Source organism: Narcine bancroftii, chromosome 1 (assembly GCF_036971445.1).
Source record: "Narcine bancroftii isolate sNarBan1 chromosome 1, sNarBan1.hap1, whole genome shotgun sequence".
Taxonomy (NCBI): Eukaryota; Metazoa; Chordata; class Chondrichthyes; order Torpediniformes; family Narcinidae; genus Narcine; species Narcine bancroftii.
Genome location: NC_091469.1, coordinates 263,565,638 through 263,584,964, shown reverse-complemented (window position 1 = coordinate 263,584,964; position 19,327 = coordinate 263,565,638). Strand labels below are relative to the sequence as shown.

At 40.0% G+C, this 19,327-nt stretch overlaps 1 protein-coding gene across 6 annotated transcripts in view; it reads left to right on the top strand.

Annotated features, from left to right (window-relative positions):
• LOC138742588 (von Willebrand factor C and EGF domain-containing protein-like) overlaps positions 1-19,327 on the top strand; it is a 104,341-nt gene that overhangs the window by 25,874 nt on the left and 59,140 nt on the right. For all 6 annotated transcript variants that reach the window (XM_069897217.1, XM_069897226.1, XM_069897234.1 and 3 more), the window contains 5 exons: positions 8,370-8,452; positions 9,568-9,658; positions 10,826-10,908; positions 13,308-13,395; positions 17,919-18,004. In XM_069897217.1, the coding sequence (XP_069753318.1) occupies positions 8,370-8,452; positions 9,568-9,658; positions 10,826-10,908; positions 13,308-13,395; positions 17,919-18,004 (431 nt within the window). The remainder of the gene's footprint in view (positions 1-8,369; positions 8,453-9,567; positions 9,659-10,825; positions 10,909-13,307; positions 13,396-17,918; positions 18,005-19,327) is intronic.

Sequence of the window (19,327 nt, the reverse complement as noted above, 5' to 3'; positions counted from 1 at the left end):
CTATGCAAGTTGTAAGAGAATTCTTGTATATTCCCAAAGCTCCACATTCTTTTTTTTGCAGATTACAACTAAAGGGGAAAGAAAGGTCAAAACAGCTTTTGGGTTTAAGAAAACTGATTAATTTATCCAAACTTTGCCTCCAGCCACAAGTTTCCAAATAGTGCTGCCAGGGTCTCCTGAAAATTTGTCCTTTTTGTCTCACTAAAGGAACACAAGAAAATTGGTAAATCAAAATCCATTGGTTTTTTACCAGATCCTGCTAGAAAATACTAGAAGCAAGCTACTCAGGAGGATTGATACAGGAGATAACTTTTTTGTGTGTTAATCAGAGACAGAGGATGTCAGATCTAAGCATTTCTCCAGAACGTGAGTAGAATAGGTTTGGCTGACATTTCAGTGGAGCAGCAATAGTGTTAAAGGTGCTTATTTGTCTGATGAGAGAGCAAACTTGTTGACTAGAAAGTGATCCCATAATACTCAGCAAAAATTTGTAGGAAGCTTTGATAAAGATCTTAGCACAGGTTGCTCCAACAACACACTGGCTTGTCTATATCTTTGCTGTTTGCCTATCACTTTTGTCTACGTGCCAACAAAGATTGAATGATTGATTATACAGGTATATATCTGTGACTGAATTGACCATTCTTAAAAATGCACCAGTTGTTATTTAAGTTTTATTTTACTGGTGAGTCAACAGCATTAGTTTTGGAACATCAGATTAGTTGTTCTAGGGTGGCACAGTCAGCACAACACTGTTACAGAGCCAGCAATTGGGACCTTGGTTCGAATCCCACGCTGTCTGTAAGGAGTTTGAATGTTCTACCTGCGTCTGCGTGGGTTTCCCCAGGACCTGTTCCCGTGCAGAATGTCAAAATTTTAAAATTTAATAAATTTAAATTTTATTTTAAATTCTGTTGTATACTTTTAAGTGCAGAGAATAATACTCTGCCTTTCAATCATTGTACGAGAATGATAAAGAACATCAATCTTGAACTCGTAGTTGTTTCGATGGAAGTAGAACTGATAAATGGAGTGTTTACTGAGCTTCTTGGAAAGATAAATAAAGATTCCTATTTTGGGGGGGGAGGGGGGAGGCGTTAAGAAGTTCCTGGTATTGAAAATATAACCAAAGTTATTGCATGTGAGTGAGGAACCTATTGTGAAAGTGAGGTTTGATGACTGGAAAGGCTGTATTGGTGTGCTACTTATCAAGTACGTAGATGAGAGTGAATGCAGCTTCTGTGGAAGAATTAACTTATTACATGCACTCAGATACTGCAAAACTGGTATAAAACTTTGTCCTGAAATAGATTTCACAGATATTCACAAAACACCACTGCAACTTTAGAGATTTTAAGCAGGCGTAGTAAGAGAAATATGACATAATATTCTTGAGAAACTTTTTTGAATATTTTATTTAAAATATAGACACCATGATACATACAAATCAAAAAGAATAAACATTACAGACATAACAAAATTATATGGTATATGTGTGTGTTTTTTTATATATATATGTTTAATCCTTCCCTACCTCCCCCAACCCATCCCCCATACCAATCCCATATCCCCCCCCACCCATATTTACCCCAAAAAAGAAAGGAAAAAGAAAGAAAAAAAGAGAAAAAGGAGATATAACCCACAATAACATAATTAAATACCATGGATTAGAACACACACACACACACACACACACACACACACACACACACACACACACACACACACACACACACACAAATATAAATGTGGTATATAAACCTACTCCCTCCTACCCTCCCCACCACCCCCCTCACTCCCAATTACCCCCATAAAGAAAGAAGAAAAGGAGATTGTCAACATAGCAATTAACTGCTGTGAAACCAAGAAATATCACCAGGACGAGCTATTGAGAGCTTAAATTTTCAAACCAACATGCAAATATGGGATCCATATTTTTTTTTTAAAAAAGTGATATTTATCACAAACAATATGTTTATTTTCAAGAGGAATACAAGATCTCATTTCGATATGTCATCTTTGTATTCCCAATTCCATATCCAACTTCCAATTAATAGCTACACATTTCCTCGAAACAGCTAAAGATAATTGTAAAAATATAGTTAATCTTAATTTTAAACTGAACATCTTAATATTCCCCAACAAAAATAACTTTGGGTCCAATACAGATTAGTACAATATATTTTTCACATAAATCAGATTTATCTCCTCAAAAATTAAAAAGATTTAATTTAATATCTTCAGAGTTATGTTTTAGATGTGGTAAAGAGATAGGTTCTTTTTTTCATTCAACTTTGCAGTGTACTAAGTAAGGTTAAGTCTTTTTGGATACAAATTAAAGTATTTTTGGAGAAAATATTAAAGGTAAAATTCCTGAGAAACTTGTCAGATTGATTAAAAATATCTATAATAAATTTCTGAGGATTGTTTAGAAAATGGTTTACATTGTTTAGGGTGAGACATTATACATGATATCAGCTGATTTATTTAATTTGTGCATTACATGTAAAAATAATGTTAATAGAATTAGAATTACTTTTGCATAAAGATTTTAAGCAATCTTGCTGAGTAGATTTGCAGAAGCTAATGCATATACATGTGTGGAAGCTGGAAATGTTGATTTAAATGCATCAAAATGAAGACTTTGTCTTCATCAAAATGTTCAAATAATGCAATTTAAAGGGATAAGGTGGAAAAGATTGTCTGGCTTTAAGTACTAGTGTCAAAGAAGCTTTGTTGAAGTCATCAATGGAAGATTATGCTTCTGACTTTTGGGAGATGAAGCAAAATGTGAAGTTCTGAAAATATTGCTTGCATAGCAGGAAAATAATTTGGAGAGCTTTCAATGGCTGGGGGGAGGTGGAAGCAAGGTAACTCTGTGAAATGATTGTCGAAATGATGAAAAAAAATCATGTAGTGAACTGGAGAAAACAAGCTTGAACAGAAATAAATGAGGAACTTTTTTTAAAAATTTCTGCCAAACTCACAGATGGGGTCTGAACTGATTAATTTTTAACACAATATGTCAATGGTTATCTACATGCAAATATTTTACTCCAGGTACATTGTAATATGGAATCATAGAGAGACATATTAATTTTGGTTAAAACTTGAAGAATGACATATGCTTCATCCTTGTTTGAAGGACTGACTGCACGAGTATTAAATTTTCCACTGCCCATCTGATGACTTCTATGATTGTCTGACAATTTCATTCTATCCTGCAAGAGATGAGCTGTACCCACTATTACAAGGATTCGCACTGTGCAAAAGATTTAGTAGCAGAATTAGGCCACTCAGCCCATCAAGCTTGCTGCACCATTCAAATCATAGCTAATGCATTTTTCCTTTCAACCCCATTCTCCTGCTTTCTCCCCATAACCTTTGACACCTTCACTAATGAATCAATCAACTTCTGCTTCAAATATACCCAATGCCTTGACCTCCACCACTGTCAATGGCAACAAAATCCACATTTTCAGCATCCTCTGGTTGAAGAAATGTGTTTTCAACTCTGTTCCAAAGGGATATCCTTCTACTCTAAAGCTGTGACCTCTGGTCCAAGACTCTCCCACAACTTGAAACATCTTCTCCATGTCCACTCTAGGACTTCCCTTTGAACCTCTCCTTTCTGAATTTTCTCCCCACTTAGAAAATAATCAATACCTTTATTCCTTTTAACAAAGTCCATTACCATACATTTCCCCACACAGTATTCCATTTGCCACTTTACCCATTCTTCCACCCTGTCTACCTCCCTCTGTAGACTCCCGACATCCTCAACACTACCTGTCCCTCCACCTATCTTTGTATCATCCACAAACAGCACAAAGCTATGGATTCCATCATCTAAATCATGTACATACAGTGTGAAAATTAGCAGACTGATCCCTATGGAACACCATAACTCATTGTCAGCTAGCCAGAAAAGGCCCCCTTCATTCCCAGGCTTTGCCTTCTACCAGTCAGCCAGTCTTCTATCCATGCTAGTATCTTTCCCATTATGTGATGGGCTCCTATTTTGTTTCACAGCCTCATGCGGCACCTTGTCAAAGCCCACTGAGAGTCCAAGGAAACAACATCCACGGACTCCACTTTGTTTATTCTGCTAGTTACTTCCTTAAAAAAATTCCAACATATTTATCAGGCAAGCTCTGCTTTGAAGGCAGCCATGCTGACTTTGACCTATTATATCTTGTGCTTTCAATTACACTGAAACCTCATTCTTAATAGTGGATTCCAGAATGTTGCCTACCACTGAAGTTGAGCTAACCAGCCTGTATTGTCCTGTCTTTTGTTGAATACATGAATTATAAAATAGATTCCTTTGATACCCCAGGGTGGAACAACCATTTTAAAAAGGACCTGATGAAATGACCTTTGATGAATGTCTTCCCTTATTTTTAATAGTGGGCAGTCTTCTTTAAATTGTGTACAGGAGGAGGATGGATCAGCTTGTTGAGTGGTGTCACACCAAAAACCTCCACGCTAGCAAAACCAAGGACTTCAGGAGGAAGTCAAAGGAACGTGACCTTGTCCTCATCGAGGGCTCAGTAGTGGAGAGGGTCAAGAACTTCAAATTCCTGGGTGTCAACATCTCCGAGGATCTGTCCTGGGGCCTTCACGTTGATGCAATCACGAAGAAGGGTCACTTGCAGCTGTACTTTGTGAGATGTCTGAGGAAATTTGTTATGTCACTGAAGACTCTACTGGTGTACCGTGGAGACCATTCTGGCTGGTTGCATCACTGTCTGGTATGGAGGCGCCAACCCTCAGGACAAGAAAAAGGGTTGCTCACTCAGCCTGTGACATCACAGTCACCAGACTTCACTCCATCGAGGACATCTACATGACGTGGTGTCTTAAAAAAGCAGCCTCTATCCTCAAAGAGCTCCAACACTCAGGCTACACCCTCCTCACTCTCCTACCATCGGGGAAAAGGTACAGTAGCCAAAAGACAAGCACTCAGTTGCACAAGGACAGCTTCTTCCTCGCTGCCATCAGATTCCTGAATAATCAATGAACCAAAGACGCGGCCTTACTTTTCCATACACTTTATTTAATTATTGCTATAAGGTGGTTTAAATGAATGTTTGCACGATGACGCTGCCGCAAAACACCACATTTCATGACTTGCACATGACAATAAATTCTGATTCCACAAAGATTTTGAAATGGCTCAGCTCTTTTTATAGGAAGAATTCTGGTTGAAATGGAGACCCACTTTGTGGAAATATTATTGGTTTTTTTTTAAATTTGTAAATTATTGTCAAATTTTTCACAGAAAATATAATTTAAGGAAATAATTACAAAGAAAGTAGTCTTAAACTGTTGTGAACTCCAGCTGAGTTAACATGAGTTACAGTATGGAGTGAAAGATGAACTTTTAATTTGTTGTCAGAAGTCCAAAGGCTCATTGCTCTCTGGGGTTCGGAATCTGATATCTCTAAAGCTTTCCTGTTTGGTTACACTCTCTCAATAATCAGATGCTGCATGTGGATGGGCAGAGGAACCTGCTAATTGTATGCTAAATTGTGCTGCTTTGCCTGACAGCCACTTGCTCAGATTTATGCACGAGTCTACATGCTTTTGCAGACAAAGAATTGCTGGAGGAACTCAGCAGGCCTGACAGCATCCACGGATAGAAATGGTCAGTAAACATTTTTAGTCAAGGCGAAGATAGGGATGCCTTGATAAAGGCTTCAGCCCCGAAACATGCCTGGTTGCTGACTGACCTGTTGAGTTCCTCCAGCAAATCTTTGTTTGCTCAAGATTCCAGCATCTGCAGATTTTGTGTTTATCTAAATGCCTTTGTTTTGTGTTTAAGAGATGGCTGATATGGGATCTTATGGCAGTTCTGTTCATCTCTCACAAGGTTTTTTTTATATGGTGTAACCCCACATTAAAACTGGCTCAAGAGGGGAAAAAAGGTAAATTTACCTTTTATGGCGATGGCCTATAATGGGGATCCAGTGATGCCTTTATGGAGATTAGAGTCAGAAGCCATCTTCCGGAACTGAGGGGGGGGGGGTGGGGCAGGTGAATGGAGCAGTAGCGCCACCTGTCACCGTGACATCAAACATGGGCGCCGGCAAGTAAGAAATTAATATAGACATTCCCTCCCACCAAAAAGAACAAAAAACTTTAGCCACCACTCATATAAATAATGATCCCTTAGAGACAAATTGCAGTTGCTATTGCCCTGTATCTGAACACACTGAACGCTTTAAAATTCGCACTTGGGTTGTGGGCTGACGTCATCAGACTTCCTCTTTGCAGCTGCTTTCAGAGGCATTTTATGGAGGAGCTGGAGTGCAGCGCTCCACCTTTGTGTACCCTCCCCCCCCCCCCCCCCCCACCCCGGCGAATGGAAGCTGGAGCATATTCCAGCAGTCTATCCGCCTTTGGGCTTTTTATGGAGGTAAGTGCAGCGATGTAAAGATGGAGAATCTGTTTACCTTTGTCTATTTTCCTCCATAAAAACGACTGCAATTTAGCTCTAGTCAAGGTTGATAAGAAATTCAGTGCAGCTGAAGTTGAACTGTCTGAATTTTTAGTGAGGGGGAGGTGATGTTGCTGCTTGGGATCCAGTTTCAGATGCGGTTAATGGTTAATAATTCTCACTGTTCAGAAATGCAACTGGTGATTGAAGACTGACAAATTATTGACTTTTTCCAAATAAACCTTCTCCAATTTCATTTTATATCTGTTTACCTTTGTATAAACTTTTACTATATTGCAGGCTGGACAAGAAATTCCATGTTTTTTTTTGCTGATAGAAGAGGCTGCCTTCAATCATTTGTGAAGGGTAAAAATGGGCAATCAGAATCTGCAGAATAGCTCCTAGTACTCTTTTACAGATGCTACCATGATCATAATTAAGGCTGATGAAGGATCTGGCGGAAAAGTTTCTCCAAAGACACAAATATAATTGCATATGTTCACAGTGAAAAACTGTATTTTAACAGAAAATATCCCTGCATTCTTTGCACATGCCACCTAACTAAGGATTTTTTATTAACATAAACAAAAGTTCAAGGTAAAGAATGTTCAGCTCTTTTTCATCCATTTATGGAATATGCATATTATTAGTAATACCGGCATTTATTCTCCATCCTAATTGATGCTTGAACTGAGAAAGCAATTACAATTCAATTACGTTGGTGAGTCTGGAGTGACACATTGGCCAGACAGGTGAGGATGAAAGATTTGCTCCTCTGAAAAAGATTGTAGTTAACCTAAAAAGGTGGCTTCCTAACTGTACACAATTATTTTTTTTTTTATATTAGTTTTTTAAATGTTTAATTTAGACTTGCAGGGTAGCAGGCCTTTTCAGCCCACAAACCCATGCTGCCCAATTAGACCCAATTGACCTACACCCATGATACGTTTTTAAATGGTGGGAGGAAACCCACACAGACACTGGGAGAATGTACAAATTCCTTATGGACAATGCTGGATTTGAACCCTGGTCCCAGTACTGGTGCTGTAACAGCGTTGTGCTAACCATGCCACCCAAACTATTAGCAATTGAACCTTTTTTTTCCAAAATTGCAGATTGATTCTCCACCTGGCATGGTACATTTAAACTCGTGAGTTGTTTTCTGCCCAGTAACACAACTAGTAGATAATAATATTCACCTGGGAAGATTTTGTGAAGCCATATTGGCTTTGTGCAGTTACTGTTGTGTAACTTATCATCCTGCTCCCACTCTTTGAATTATAGCATGTTACTTGTCTTCTTTCACACCTGCCTAATCTAATGATAATCTTTTAAGGCCTTTGAAGCATTTTCTCCCTCCACCACTTTCTCCAAACTTCTTGTGCACTCTTATTTTGTCAGAAAGGCCTTGTAATAAGTGAATGGATGTAGATTAAGAAATGTAGTCTTGATATTTTTCTCCACAGACGTTGCTTGACTTGCTGAGTGTTTGCTTTTTTAACCCAGGATATGAGCATCCAGTTTCATGACCTGTTCATGATAATAAATTCTGATTCTGATTCTGAAGTTGCTTCAACTGGAGGCTGGGTCGAGCAAGCAGAGCTGGGAGCAGATTCATTCTGTGCTTGCCCACACTCTCCTCACAGGTGTTCTGTGATTCTCTCCCACACATATACAACTTGCAAAAATCATGTGTATTACAAGGAGTTCCAAATGTTTTTGGAATGTGGGAACTGCCTGTAATAGAGGTGTTCTAATGCCAATTCATAATTATATCGCTCAAGTAATTAAATATATTGATTTGAATATCGGGTAGGATAAGTTCCTTGCTATCTATTGAGGACATCGATTTGTTAAATTGTCTGGCATTTAGCTGCTTCCTATGTTTTAAAATACTCACCAGATTTTTTTCATTTTGACTTCCTAGCGTGCCTTTACAATGGGAGCATCCATGCCCATAACAGCTCGTGGATTTCACCATCCCAACCTTGTTTGACTTGTTCCTGTCAGGTGAGTGTTACAGATGTAACAGGAATGTTGCAGATAATTGAATCCCAAATCATTCTACACCTAAAATGTCAGCTTCCAGTCCAGCAAGACTTCTTCACACACTTTCTGATCTTTCGTTGAATATCATCAGGGATGCAGTGCTGCTCCGGGCACCTCATGGGGTGGCTTCAACATCTCCTTGATGTTGTTTTTGGTGAGCTCCAGCATCTTAAAAAAAAATACCATAGCACCCCTGAATTCTATGTCTTTCAAATCTCTATTTGAAGATGAGCTGTTTGTTGAATGTGAGCAAGCCTGTGATAGCTGATGATGTCATTGAGAAATATACTCTGTGACAACAGAAATAACACTGGAAAATAAATTTGGATGTGTGTGTAGCGGATGCCATACCAAGCACAGAAATAAGCAGAACTTGAGGTGGAATCTATTGTTTGAACAAATGGATTTAAGGCTTCAAATGTTTCAAAGTGGAAAGCACAAGGAATCTTGCTTTTGGTCAAATAAAATTATATTCACTATGTATCGTTCCAATGAAAAGTGGAATGAGTGTCAGATATAAGATAGAATCTTGAAATTTTTATTGTGAACTTGACCAAAGAGATAAATCAACCACTACTTCAAAGTTAGTCATTCTAATATTAAGGACACATCTCAGTTAGTGGAAATTTAATTTAAAATGTACTAGAAAAATGTGTAAGAATGGTAATTGTTTGGGATAATTTCCAAGTTAACAAGTGAAGATTTGAATACAAGTCATTTAAACACTTTAAACGTTGAGAACAAGTGTGGGGTGAATAACCTTTCCCCTGCTTGTACTGATTTATGGTTAACAATAAATCTTCACATTACTTTCTTTGCATGAGGGCTCTGTGATGCAAATACAGGGGGATAAAATAATAAAACTGTTGAAGGAACAGACCTGGGAGATAAAAAGGAAATGAAAAATTACATTAAAATGTCTAGTATTTGATTCTGATCAGAAATATGCATTTAATCATTTAAAAAAACTAATTGAATTATGTATTGTTAATTCTCATCATAACTTTTGTTAAAAAGTAAGGCTTTGGTTGTTTGGTTCAGGATTTAAAGTTGACAATGTGTTGTTGACCTTTCAGGAAGGCGAGGTACTTTGTCAACTTGTTGTTTGTAAAACGTCCTGTAGCCATCAGGTCCTTGAAGAAGGTCAATGCTGTGGAACCTGTAATCGTGAGTGCAATTTATTAGTATTCTAATTTCCCACAACATTTATCTGTACGTTTAATATATCTAGAAAACAAATAATCTTATGCCAGTGCCAAGAGTACCGTAGTGTTATTATTTTGTTAATCTATTTTTATTCTCAAATATTTGGGAAAAATAAAACTTCCCACATCAGGCACAACTGTCAGGTATAAAGTATGCTTCAGAAAAATGGGTCTCTTTCCATGTGAAAGATTGGTATCATAGTTAACGCAGACATCGAAAGTGAAGGAACTATTCTGTGTGTATGTATAATGGTTAAGTTATTCCCTCTGCAGTGTTGCTGCTTTATTCATTATCTTTCCCTGTCATTTGACATTCTGCAAATATAACCAGTAGTTTTAGCCTATACATTATAATCTATCAATAACATGTAGTGTTGGTTGGATTTTGAAATGTGTAGTGAGGTAGTGCTCACTGTGGATCTCAAAGTACGATCATCTATCATGTAATCTAGAACAAACATCTTGTGAACTCTGTAGCATGGATTTCCTAATTTCGTCATTTGTAGTCAGGCACCACAGCTCTGGAATCTGTGCAGCCACTGAGATGGCACTAAACTAGACAAGCAATTAAAGTGAAGAATTCTGACAGTAACCAGGAGTAAACATTTTGGATTTTCAAACTGACTTTTGGACATTTTGCAAAGAGGGAAATAATGATAGAAAATTGCACTAGGGCTAAGATGGAATATCATAATTTTGACATTATCATTTTCACATGGAACTTTCAAATGGTTCTGAGTAAATACCTTTTTACACATGCAGAATTAATATTGTTGGGCCTTGTCATTATGGCTTGCTGGTTTAAAAACTCAGTTTCATCTCATTCTGTGAAATAGATGATAGAAAGTTGAATTTTTCATCAGTTGAGATACTTTGTTATCTCAGTAATGACTACAGTAGTGAAGGAGCAGAGTATGACTGACGATAATCTCTGGACTTTTGTTTTTCACTACATGTCTACATACTGCAGCGGTTACTATAATATTTTCATATGCCATATTGGAATGCAATGATAGCTAATTCTCATTCTTAGATGTTGACTGTTAATTTAGTTCCCATCTTTAAATAAATGATTATGCTGTTTGAGTTTGAGCTTCTGCCATATCAGCAAATTCTTTATTTATTTTAGAGTGTCTCTATGAGGGCAGAATTGTGGACCATGAAGATGTTTTCTCACCTTCCAGTGACAATTGTACCCTTTGTGCCTGCATTGTAAGTCGAATGTCTTGATTAGAATATTCTCCAATTGTTTTGTTGTTTTCATATCTTTATTTGTACAGATGTGGGCATGGGCAGTGTTTCTTGTTCACTCTTAGAAACTTCTGGTAAGTGGTTGTGAGTTGTGGCTTTCAATTACTGCAGTCCTTTTGGTGAAAGGTATTTTCACAACATTGTTGGGCAGGGAATTCCAGATGCAACAATAGCCCCTTTCAGATAGGGTAAAAGTCCAAACATAAAGGCAGAAAACCTCTGCCAAAGCACATAACCATGTACTTCTCTGAATGTGTGGAGGCCATCTCTGAGCTGCATCATCCAACCCCTCTCGGAGAGGGATAATCGAAGGAGCACAGCCCTCCGCCGATCAATCTGAATTTACAGCCTCACTAAGTGGCTGATTAGGGGTGAGCTGATGATGCTGTCAGCCTGTGACCCATCCCCGCACTCACCCCTCTCCCTCCAAGTTGGGGTCAGCGGGAGCCGTCAGCGGGGGCCGGCGGGGCAGCGGGGGCTGTCAGCGGGGGCCGGTGGGGCAGCAGGAGCCGTCAGCGTGGGCCGGCGGGGCAGCGGGAGCCATCAGCGTGGGCCGGCGGGGCAGCAGCAGCCGTCAGCGGGGGGCAGCGGGAGTCGTCAGCGGGGGCCGGCGGGGCAGCGGGAGCCGTCAGCGGGGGCCAGCGGGGCAGCAGGAACCATCGGAGGTGGCCGGTGCAGGCTGGGACAAGCGCACAAGGCCGCTTCGGCCTTCGGGGTTGCTCTCTGCGGCTCAAAATGCGGAAGAGCATGGCTGTCTTCCCTACCCATAATCCCCCACACAGCTGAAACTGTTCTGGAAACCATAGCTGCGTGGGGGATTATGGGTAGGGAAGACGGCCTTTGCTCTGTCGCTTTTTTATAATGGGTGGCGCTACGGCAACAGTCTCCCCACCTCCGTCGGATCTGGAGTGAGCCACGAGGCATCTCTGGATATGAATGGGAAGCTGGAGCAGCCTTTTGGGGTTCTGTCTGAAAGGTAAGTTCTTAGTTTTCCATCCACTCTTGCAGCTGGCCTCAAAGCAGAGGCTTGACATGAAATGGCCTTATGATAGGATGGTAATGTACTTCCATGTCAGAATGCTGTGATTTGGAGGGGAACCTGCAATGGGTGTGATTTCCATGTTTACTGAGCTGCACTTGTCCTTCGTGGGTGTGGGGAAATTACATAAGTTTGGGAGCTGGGGCAGGGAGGGGTGGGAATGGAAAGATGGAATGCTGCACCATTTCATCAGATGCAAGGATCGACAATGAGATAGACAACAGACTCGCCAAGGCAAATAGCGCCTTTGGAAGACTACACAAAAGAGTCTGGAAAAACAACCAACTGAAAAACCTCACAAAGATAAGCGTATACAGAGCCGTTGTCATACCCACACTCCTGTTCGGCTCCGAATCATGGGTCCTCTACCGGCACCACCTACAGCTCCTAGAACGCTTCCACCAGCGTTGTCTCCGCTCCATCCTCAACATCCATTGGAGCGCTTTCATCCCTAACGTCGAAGTACTCGAGATGGCAGAGGTCGACAGCATCGAGTCCACGCTGCTGAAGATCCAGCTGCGCTGGATGGGTCACGTCTCCAGAATGGAGGACCATCGCCTTCCCAAGATCGTGTTATATGGCGAGCTCTCCACTGGCCACCGTGACAGAGGTGCACCAAAGAAAAGGTACAAGGACTGCCTAAAGAAATCTCTTGGTGCCTGCCACATTGACCACCGCCAGTGGGCTGATAATACCTCAAACCGTGCATCTTGGCGCCTCACAGTTTGGCGGGCAGCAACCTCCTTTGAAGAAGACCGCAGAGCCCACCTCACTGACAAAAGGCAAAGGAGGAAAAACCCAACACCCAACCCCAACCAACCAATTTTCCCCTGCAACCGCTGCAACCGTGTCTGCCTGTCCCGCATCGGACTTGTCAGCCACAAACGAGCCTGCAGCTGACGTGGACTTTTACCCCCTCCATAAATCTTCGTCCGCGAAGCCATGCCAAAGAATGTACTTCCATGTCAGAATGCTGTGATTTGGAGGGGAACCTGCAATGGGTGTGATTTCCATGTTTACTGAGCTGCACTTGTCCTTCGTGGGTGTGGGGAAATTACATAAGTTTGGGAGCTGGGGCAGGGAGGGGTGGGAATGGAAAGATGGAATGTTAGGATTTTGTACAAACAGCAGCCACTAGTAGAATAAATATTTTCTTTTGATTATTGAGTCACATAATCTGTATCTCCCCTGTCTTCTCATTGAGACAGTCTAAAATAACTTTCCAAAATGAAGTGTTTTCTTGAGGCATCATACTGTGCTTTTACTTCTGTATTGTTGCTTTTGATTTGTTAAGTTAGAACTGGTGTTTTTTTAATTCCAGTTTGGAAATGTGAAATGCATCACACCCGAGTGCCCTCCTGTTGAATGTGAGAAACCTGTTCTGTTGGATTGTTGTCCTACCTGTCCAGGTTAGTGTGTGGTTTGATAACTATAGTGTGCTAGATATAATGACTCATTACTAACTCTAATTTGTTTCAGTCCTTTCAACTATGATTCCTTGGCCATGTTTTTAGACAAACAGATTTCTCAATTATATTTTCTTTAACTTGATTCAGCTGGTAAGGTTGGCATGAGTCTATAAAACTAGAAAAACCAACTCTCTCTGGTACTCAATCGATACAAAAATGGTTGTCAGTCACATCTGCCAATATCAGATAAGGATTGTCAACAGAAATCTGCCTGGATATTTGTTGTGTCTTAAACAAATGTGACTTTAATGAAAGATATCAAAATTGTAAGAGAAAAAAAATATTTCTCACACCATCAAATCTTCCAAGATGTCAAAACAAACTTGCTTCTCTCCAAATGACTTATCTTGTATGTTTATTTTCTTTTAATTAACATCAGTAAAATCCCATTTTACATTTTAACTGGGGCTCTTTACATTTCCAAATTTTCTTCACATTATTGATCAAGTTTTAGCACCACAGGGTGTAGTGAGTGGAGCTGATGTCTTTCAGTTCCAGTGACATGAATTCAATCCTGACCTCCTCTGCTGTCCTTTAGGCATTTGGACATTCTCCCTTTGTCTGCATGGGTTCCTTACCCACACTCTCATTTCATCACACAACCCAAAGGTGTGCAGGTTGGTAGGCTAATTGCCTACTGTAAATTGCCCAAAGTGCATAGATGATTTGTAGGATCTCCAGGGAGGTGATGGAAATTTTATGTTTAAATTTAGACATGTAGCATGGTGACAGGCCCTTCCGGCCCATGACCCTGCGCTGCCCAAATTTTTGAAGAGTGATTGGAAACTGGGACATCCAGAGGAAACCCATGCCGACACTGGGAGAACATACAAAATCCTTACAAACAGTGCCAGTTTTGAACTCTGTAACAGCGTTGTGTCAACTACTACTGTAATCATGTGGGGAAAATTATTTTAAGTGGAATTGTAGGAATGGGTGCTTGATGGTCAGTGCAGACTTAGTGAGCAGAAGTGCCAGTTTTCAGACTGTCCTTTTTTAATAATCAAAAGGCAGAATGAAGGGAATTATTAGCCACCCAACTCCTTCCTACAAACAAGGATTTCTGTCTTGTGAGTTTGGACCCAATGAATAGCATATGTGCAATTCAATAAGTAGGGCCTCATGAATCTCTATCACAGAGTTGGGAGAAGTCACTAGCAAAGGTAGTGTAGATACTTGTGTAATCATCAAATTTCTGAACCAATTCTTCAGGTCAAATTTAGGGGTGTGTCAACTTTTACATGGGTCTTACATTTGACCACATTAAGTACCTGCATCATTCAAGGAGCTCGGATAGCGAGGACTGGGTGGTGATTCAGTGTTCAGGGCATTGGGAGGTCTGGTGGGTGGCCAGGGCCTAAAAGAGGCTCTGTGGCTGAGGCATTGGGAGCTCAGATGGGCGGACAGCCGGGCCAGGGTCCGAAGTCAGGACATCGGGATTTCCAGTGGGTGGGCGGCTGGAACGAGGGTCCACGGTCAGGGCATTGAAAGTTCCGGTGGGCAGGTGGCCAGGGAAAGGATCCGCAGTTGGGGCATCGAGAGCTTAGATGGACAGGTGGTCAGGGCGCCGTGAGCCCAGATGGGTGGGTGGGTGGGAGCTTGGATGGCCGGGTGGCCAGCTGGGGCCAAAAAATGTAGGGGGGGGGAGGGATTGACTTTTATACAGGTCCTACAAAACACTGCATCTTTAGGCCAAAAAAAAGTGTGTGCTGGGGGGGGGGGAGGGTCAACTATCAGATGGTATCGACGATTACACGAGAGTAATTTGAAGAAGAAATGATAGGAAATTTTGAAAGTGATTTACTGAACATGGTAAAATGTGTGTCTTTTCAATTCATACAACAATGTGATCAAGTTGCTCTTTATTTCAAATTATTCAAAGTACACAATGCAAAAATTAACCAGGTAATTGACTCTTTTCACTATTTTTATCAAACCCTCTCTGGCCCAATTAGGAAGCCATCCCATGAAATATTCTCCACATGGATGGCCATGACCAAAACACTCTTTTCAGTGCCCAATAATGCCATCTGCTGAGTCTTAAGACATAATATAATGTGCATAACTTTCATGTTTTTGCTACCCGAATAATCAGTAATTTATCATCATAATTCCTATGATTTATAACTGTTCTGTGCAGCTTATTTCAGGAACCGGATGTTTAAAATAAATGGTATAAGTTTATAAGCTGGTCCAAACCCATGCTTATGTTCCAAATGAGCCAACTATAATGTTCAGCCCCATAAATATTGTCTGTGATGGCCCCTCGGGGTCCCTCACAAAATGAAGGACGAACGTGATGGTCCAGCAGGCTGCACGAGGCCCGCAGCACTGCCCTCCAAATGGCCACAGACAAAGGAGCTTAACTGGCCGATCAAGGAAAGCAAATGCACCAATCAGTGGTGAGGGGGCTTTGACCACGCCCCTCAGTTTGAAAAGAGAAACAGGGCTGTGAGCTCAATAAAGCTCAGTGTTAATTACACTCAATTGGGGTTTATGTCGTTCTTTCTGGGAACCGTGTGCTCTTTCTGAGCTAACCTGCGCACAGCTAGAACCTCTCCAACGCTATAGGCTCCACAGGGCCATATCTTGTAGCAGCTAGATACAGTCTTCTTCTATTTGCACTATTCCTCATGTTTTATCTTATTTTATTTGCCTCAACTTGTACTGTTGCTTATTCTCTACACTGGTTTAAACCTTCTCCTGAACTTATTTTTTGGCACCAATAAGAGTGAAGAATCCTCATGACTCTTTCCTTCACAATAATCAATGATGCTGGATGAGTGCATTAGTATTTAACTGGTTGTCTATTTAACAGTGGTCCTTTTCTGTAGGAATCATCATGTCCCAACTACCTGTGATGACAGTGAGAAAGGTAGACAGCCACAATGTAGAACTAGGTATTATCGCTCAAAGCTGTCCAAAGAGTGAAGAGCAAAACAGGAGTATGGTAATAAAGGACTCTGCAGCCAAGAAAATTAATGCTGAAAAATGGCGATTCCCACCATAAAAGCAGATGTTTCGAGGATTAACAGGTAGCTGAAGAACTGGTAGGAGAAAGAGGAGTTCCCTTTCAGGGAAACTGACTTTGGAATCATCTAAACATAAAATGAAAAAAACAATGTACAAAAATTAGTTAGACTGCCTGCACAATATAAATTTTAAAATTAATCATATAGTACAGTAACGCTGTTGTAAAGGCATTGTCCTAACCAGTATGCCAACCATGTCCCCCAATGTTTGCTTAAAAAGGAAGTAAAGTCTGTTGTTTTAAGAGAAACCAGGCATGATAGAGATTACTAAGACATGGCTACAGAAAAATCAGGACTGTAAATTAAATGCTGCAGTGTATGAGATATTTCAAAAATATAGAAATGAGATAAAGGGAGGTGGAGTAGAGGTGCTGATCACGAATAACATTATTGTCGATGAAAGAAGTCATTAACATATAATGAGGAAAGAGAGTCCATAGAAGTAAAGGTTTAAAAAAATCTTCTACACTGTATAAGTAAAGGTAAAAGATCAACACATATGAGAAGACTGAAGTGGCAAGACAATGGCCACCATTATGTCATCCTTCTTTTGAGAGCATCCTGGCCAACTATATCGCTGAGTGGTATGGTTACTGCAGAGAAATGGATTGGAGGTCAATCCAGAGGACTGTAAGAATGGCAGAGAGGATCTCTGGACTCTCTTTCCCCCCACCCCATCGAAGTGATTTACGGGGATTGTTGTCTGAAGAGAGCGTGCAAAATCATTATTTCTACCTACCACATAGCATCTTTCAGCTGCTCCTGTTGGGAAAGAGATATGGGAGTCTCAGAGCCAGCATAGGTTGTGAGAACGCTGAACATCCAAAGGAACTGCTCACATTAATTATACGAGACTCTCATATGTACAAAGCAATATTTATTTATTTGTATAGATGAAAATCTTGTTCTGCGTATGTATTGTTTGCTTGTATGTATGTTATGTCTGGTTGTATGTCTGCATATTTGGACCAAATACCAGAGAACACTGTTTTGTTTAATTCTACTTGTACAGATGACAATAAACTTGACTTAACTGAATGAAACACATTAATTATGTAAACAGTACAAGTGAAGGATGGAAGAAGAAATGTGATAATTGAGGTGATTAGGAAAATATAGAATAATTAATCAGAAGATGTATTTAAAGTGAGATAGTTTACTTTTGAATTCAATATGCAAAAAGCACTTCACTTGAGAGGGGTCTAGAGAAGACCTGAATGGTCTGATTCTTTGTCATTTATCCAATGTGATCTTATTTAAAGAATAATATTAGTGTTGAGGGCAAAAGTTAACATCGTAGGATTAGTACATAATGTAGAATAAGTTTGGATGGAGTGCCTCACCCATTTTAAAATGTTAATAGTTAAATTAATATTCAGCAGCATTGCACTGCATTTTGATTTCATTGAACATATTTTTATATTTCCTCAGCCGAGTGTATTGATCAGGGTATTGTCTATTCTCATGGAGTTGAATTCACCCGGCCTGGCATCGATTGCATCAACTGTGCATGTTTGGTAAGTTCTCGAAAGCATTGATTGCTGGTTTAATTGGATCTGGCAATAATCATGAAAGTTACCAATTTAAATTTGGAAGAAATGAAACTTATTTGTTTTATTTATTTCTTTTTGTGTCCTGGTAAAAGATTCTCTGGAGGTAAAAAGGAAATGTTATCTCATCAGCTCCAGCTAATCTTTTGGGAGGTCGAATCATCAATTCTAGTCTTTCCATTGTTTCTATATCATTATCTATAGGTCACAAGACAATGCTCCATTTGGTCTCATGGCCAAGAAAAATTTCTCTTGCAAGATAAAGTTCTAATTCAAAATGTATAAATAACTTTAGTGAGGAGCAGAAAATAAGTATCGTAACTTCCTGAACAGCAATTACTAAATTAATTCACATTTGTGTTACAGATCCTTTCTGTTTTTTAAAAAATTATCATCATTGTGGTCAAATGGTCATAATTGCAGAGATGCTTGCCAGTTATATTGCTTTCATTTACCCCATGTTTCGTGGCTTGTTGTAAGCAGTGCCAGGAAAGGTGTTGCATGCCTTTCTGATGTGTTTTTAATCATTGGAGCAATTCATTAAATTGCAGCTGCCATAAAGTGATTACCGAGACAGTTTACAACCATACGGTAGTCCAGCATCTACAGCTCTTTGCCAAGAGAGGAGAATCTCCAGAAATCTACTGCAGAATTGACAGAAGCTTGAGCGTCGGGTTCAATTGGTATCTCTTATCAGGCAGTGGGCTAGGAATGAGAGATTCTGTGACTTAGCTTAATTCTTTATGTAACTTGAATGTTGTCTCAATGAGACCGTACTGAGAAATACAACCATTTGAAATGGAATTCAGTGTATTTTTTTTTCCTAATTGCTTGCTGCATGAGCAAGCATATCTCTGTGATCCATGCAGAAGGATACCCAAATTCCTCTGAGTACCAATGTTTCCCATGTCTCAATGTTTAAGTAATATCCTGTCCATTTATGTAATTAAACTGTTAGCATAACAGTGGCACAGTTAGTATAGCGGTTAGGACAATTCTATTACAGTGCCAGTGACCGGGGTTCAAATCCAGCTTTGTCTGTAAGGAGTTTGTACACTCCATGACCTGCATAGATTTCTTCCAGGTTCTCTGGTTTCCACCCATCCTCTAAAAACTGATGGGGTTTGTAGGTTAATTGTTGCACCAGCTTGTTGGCCAGGAATTTCTGATTTTAAAATTTAAAAAATTAAATTAATATTCTGCTTCTGTATTTTTCTTACCAACATGGAAAACTGCATTTATTCCCTTTGTCTGCATGTTTTACTCATTCACTCAGCCTGTCCATTTCTA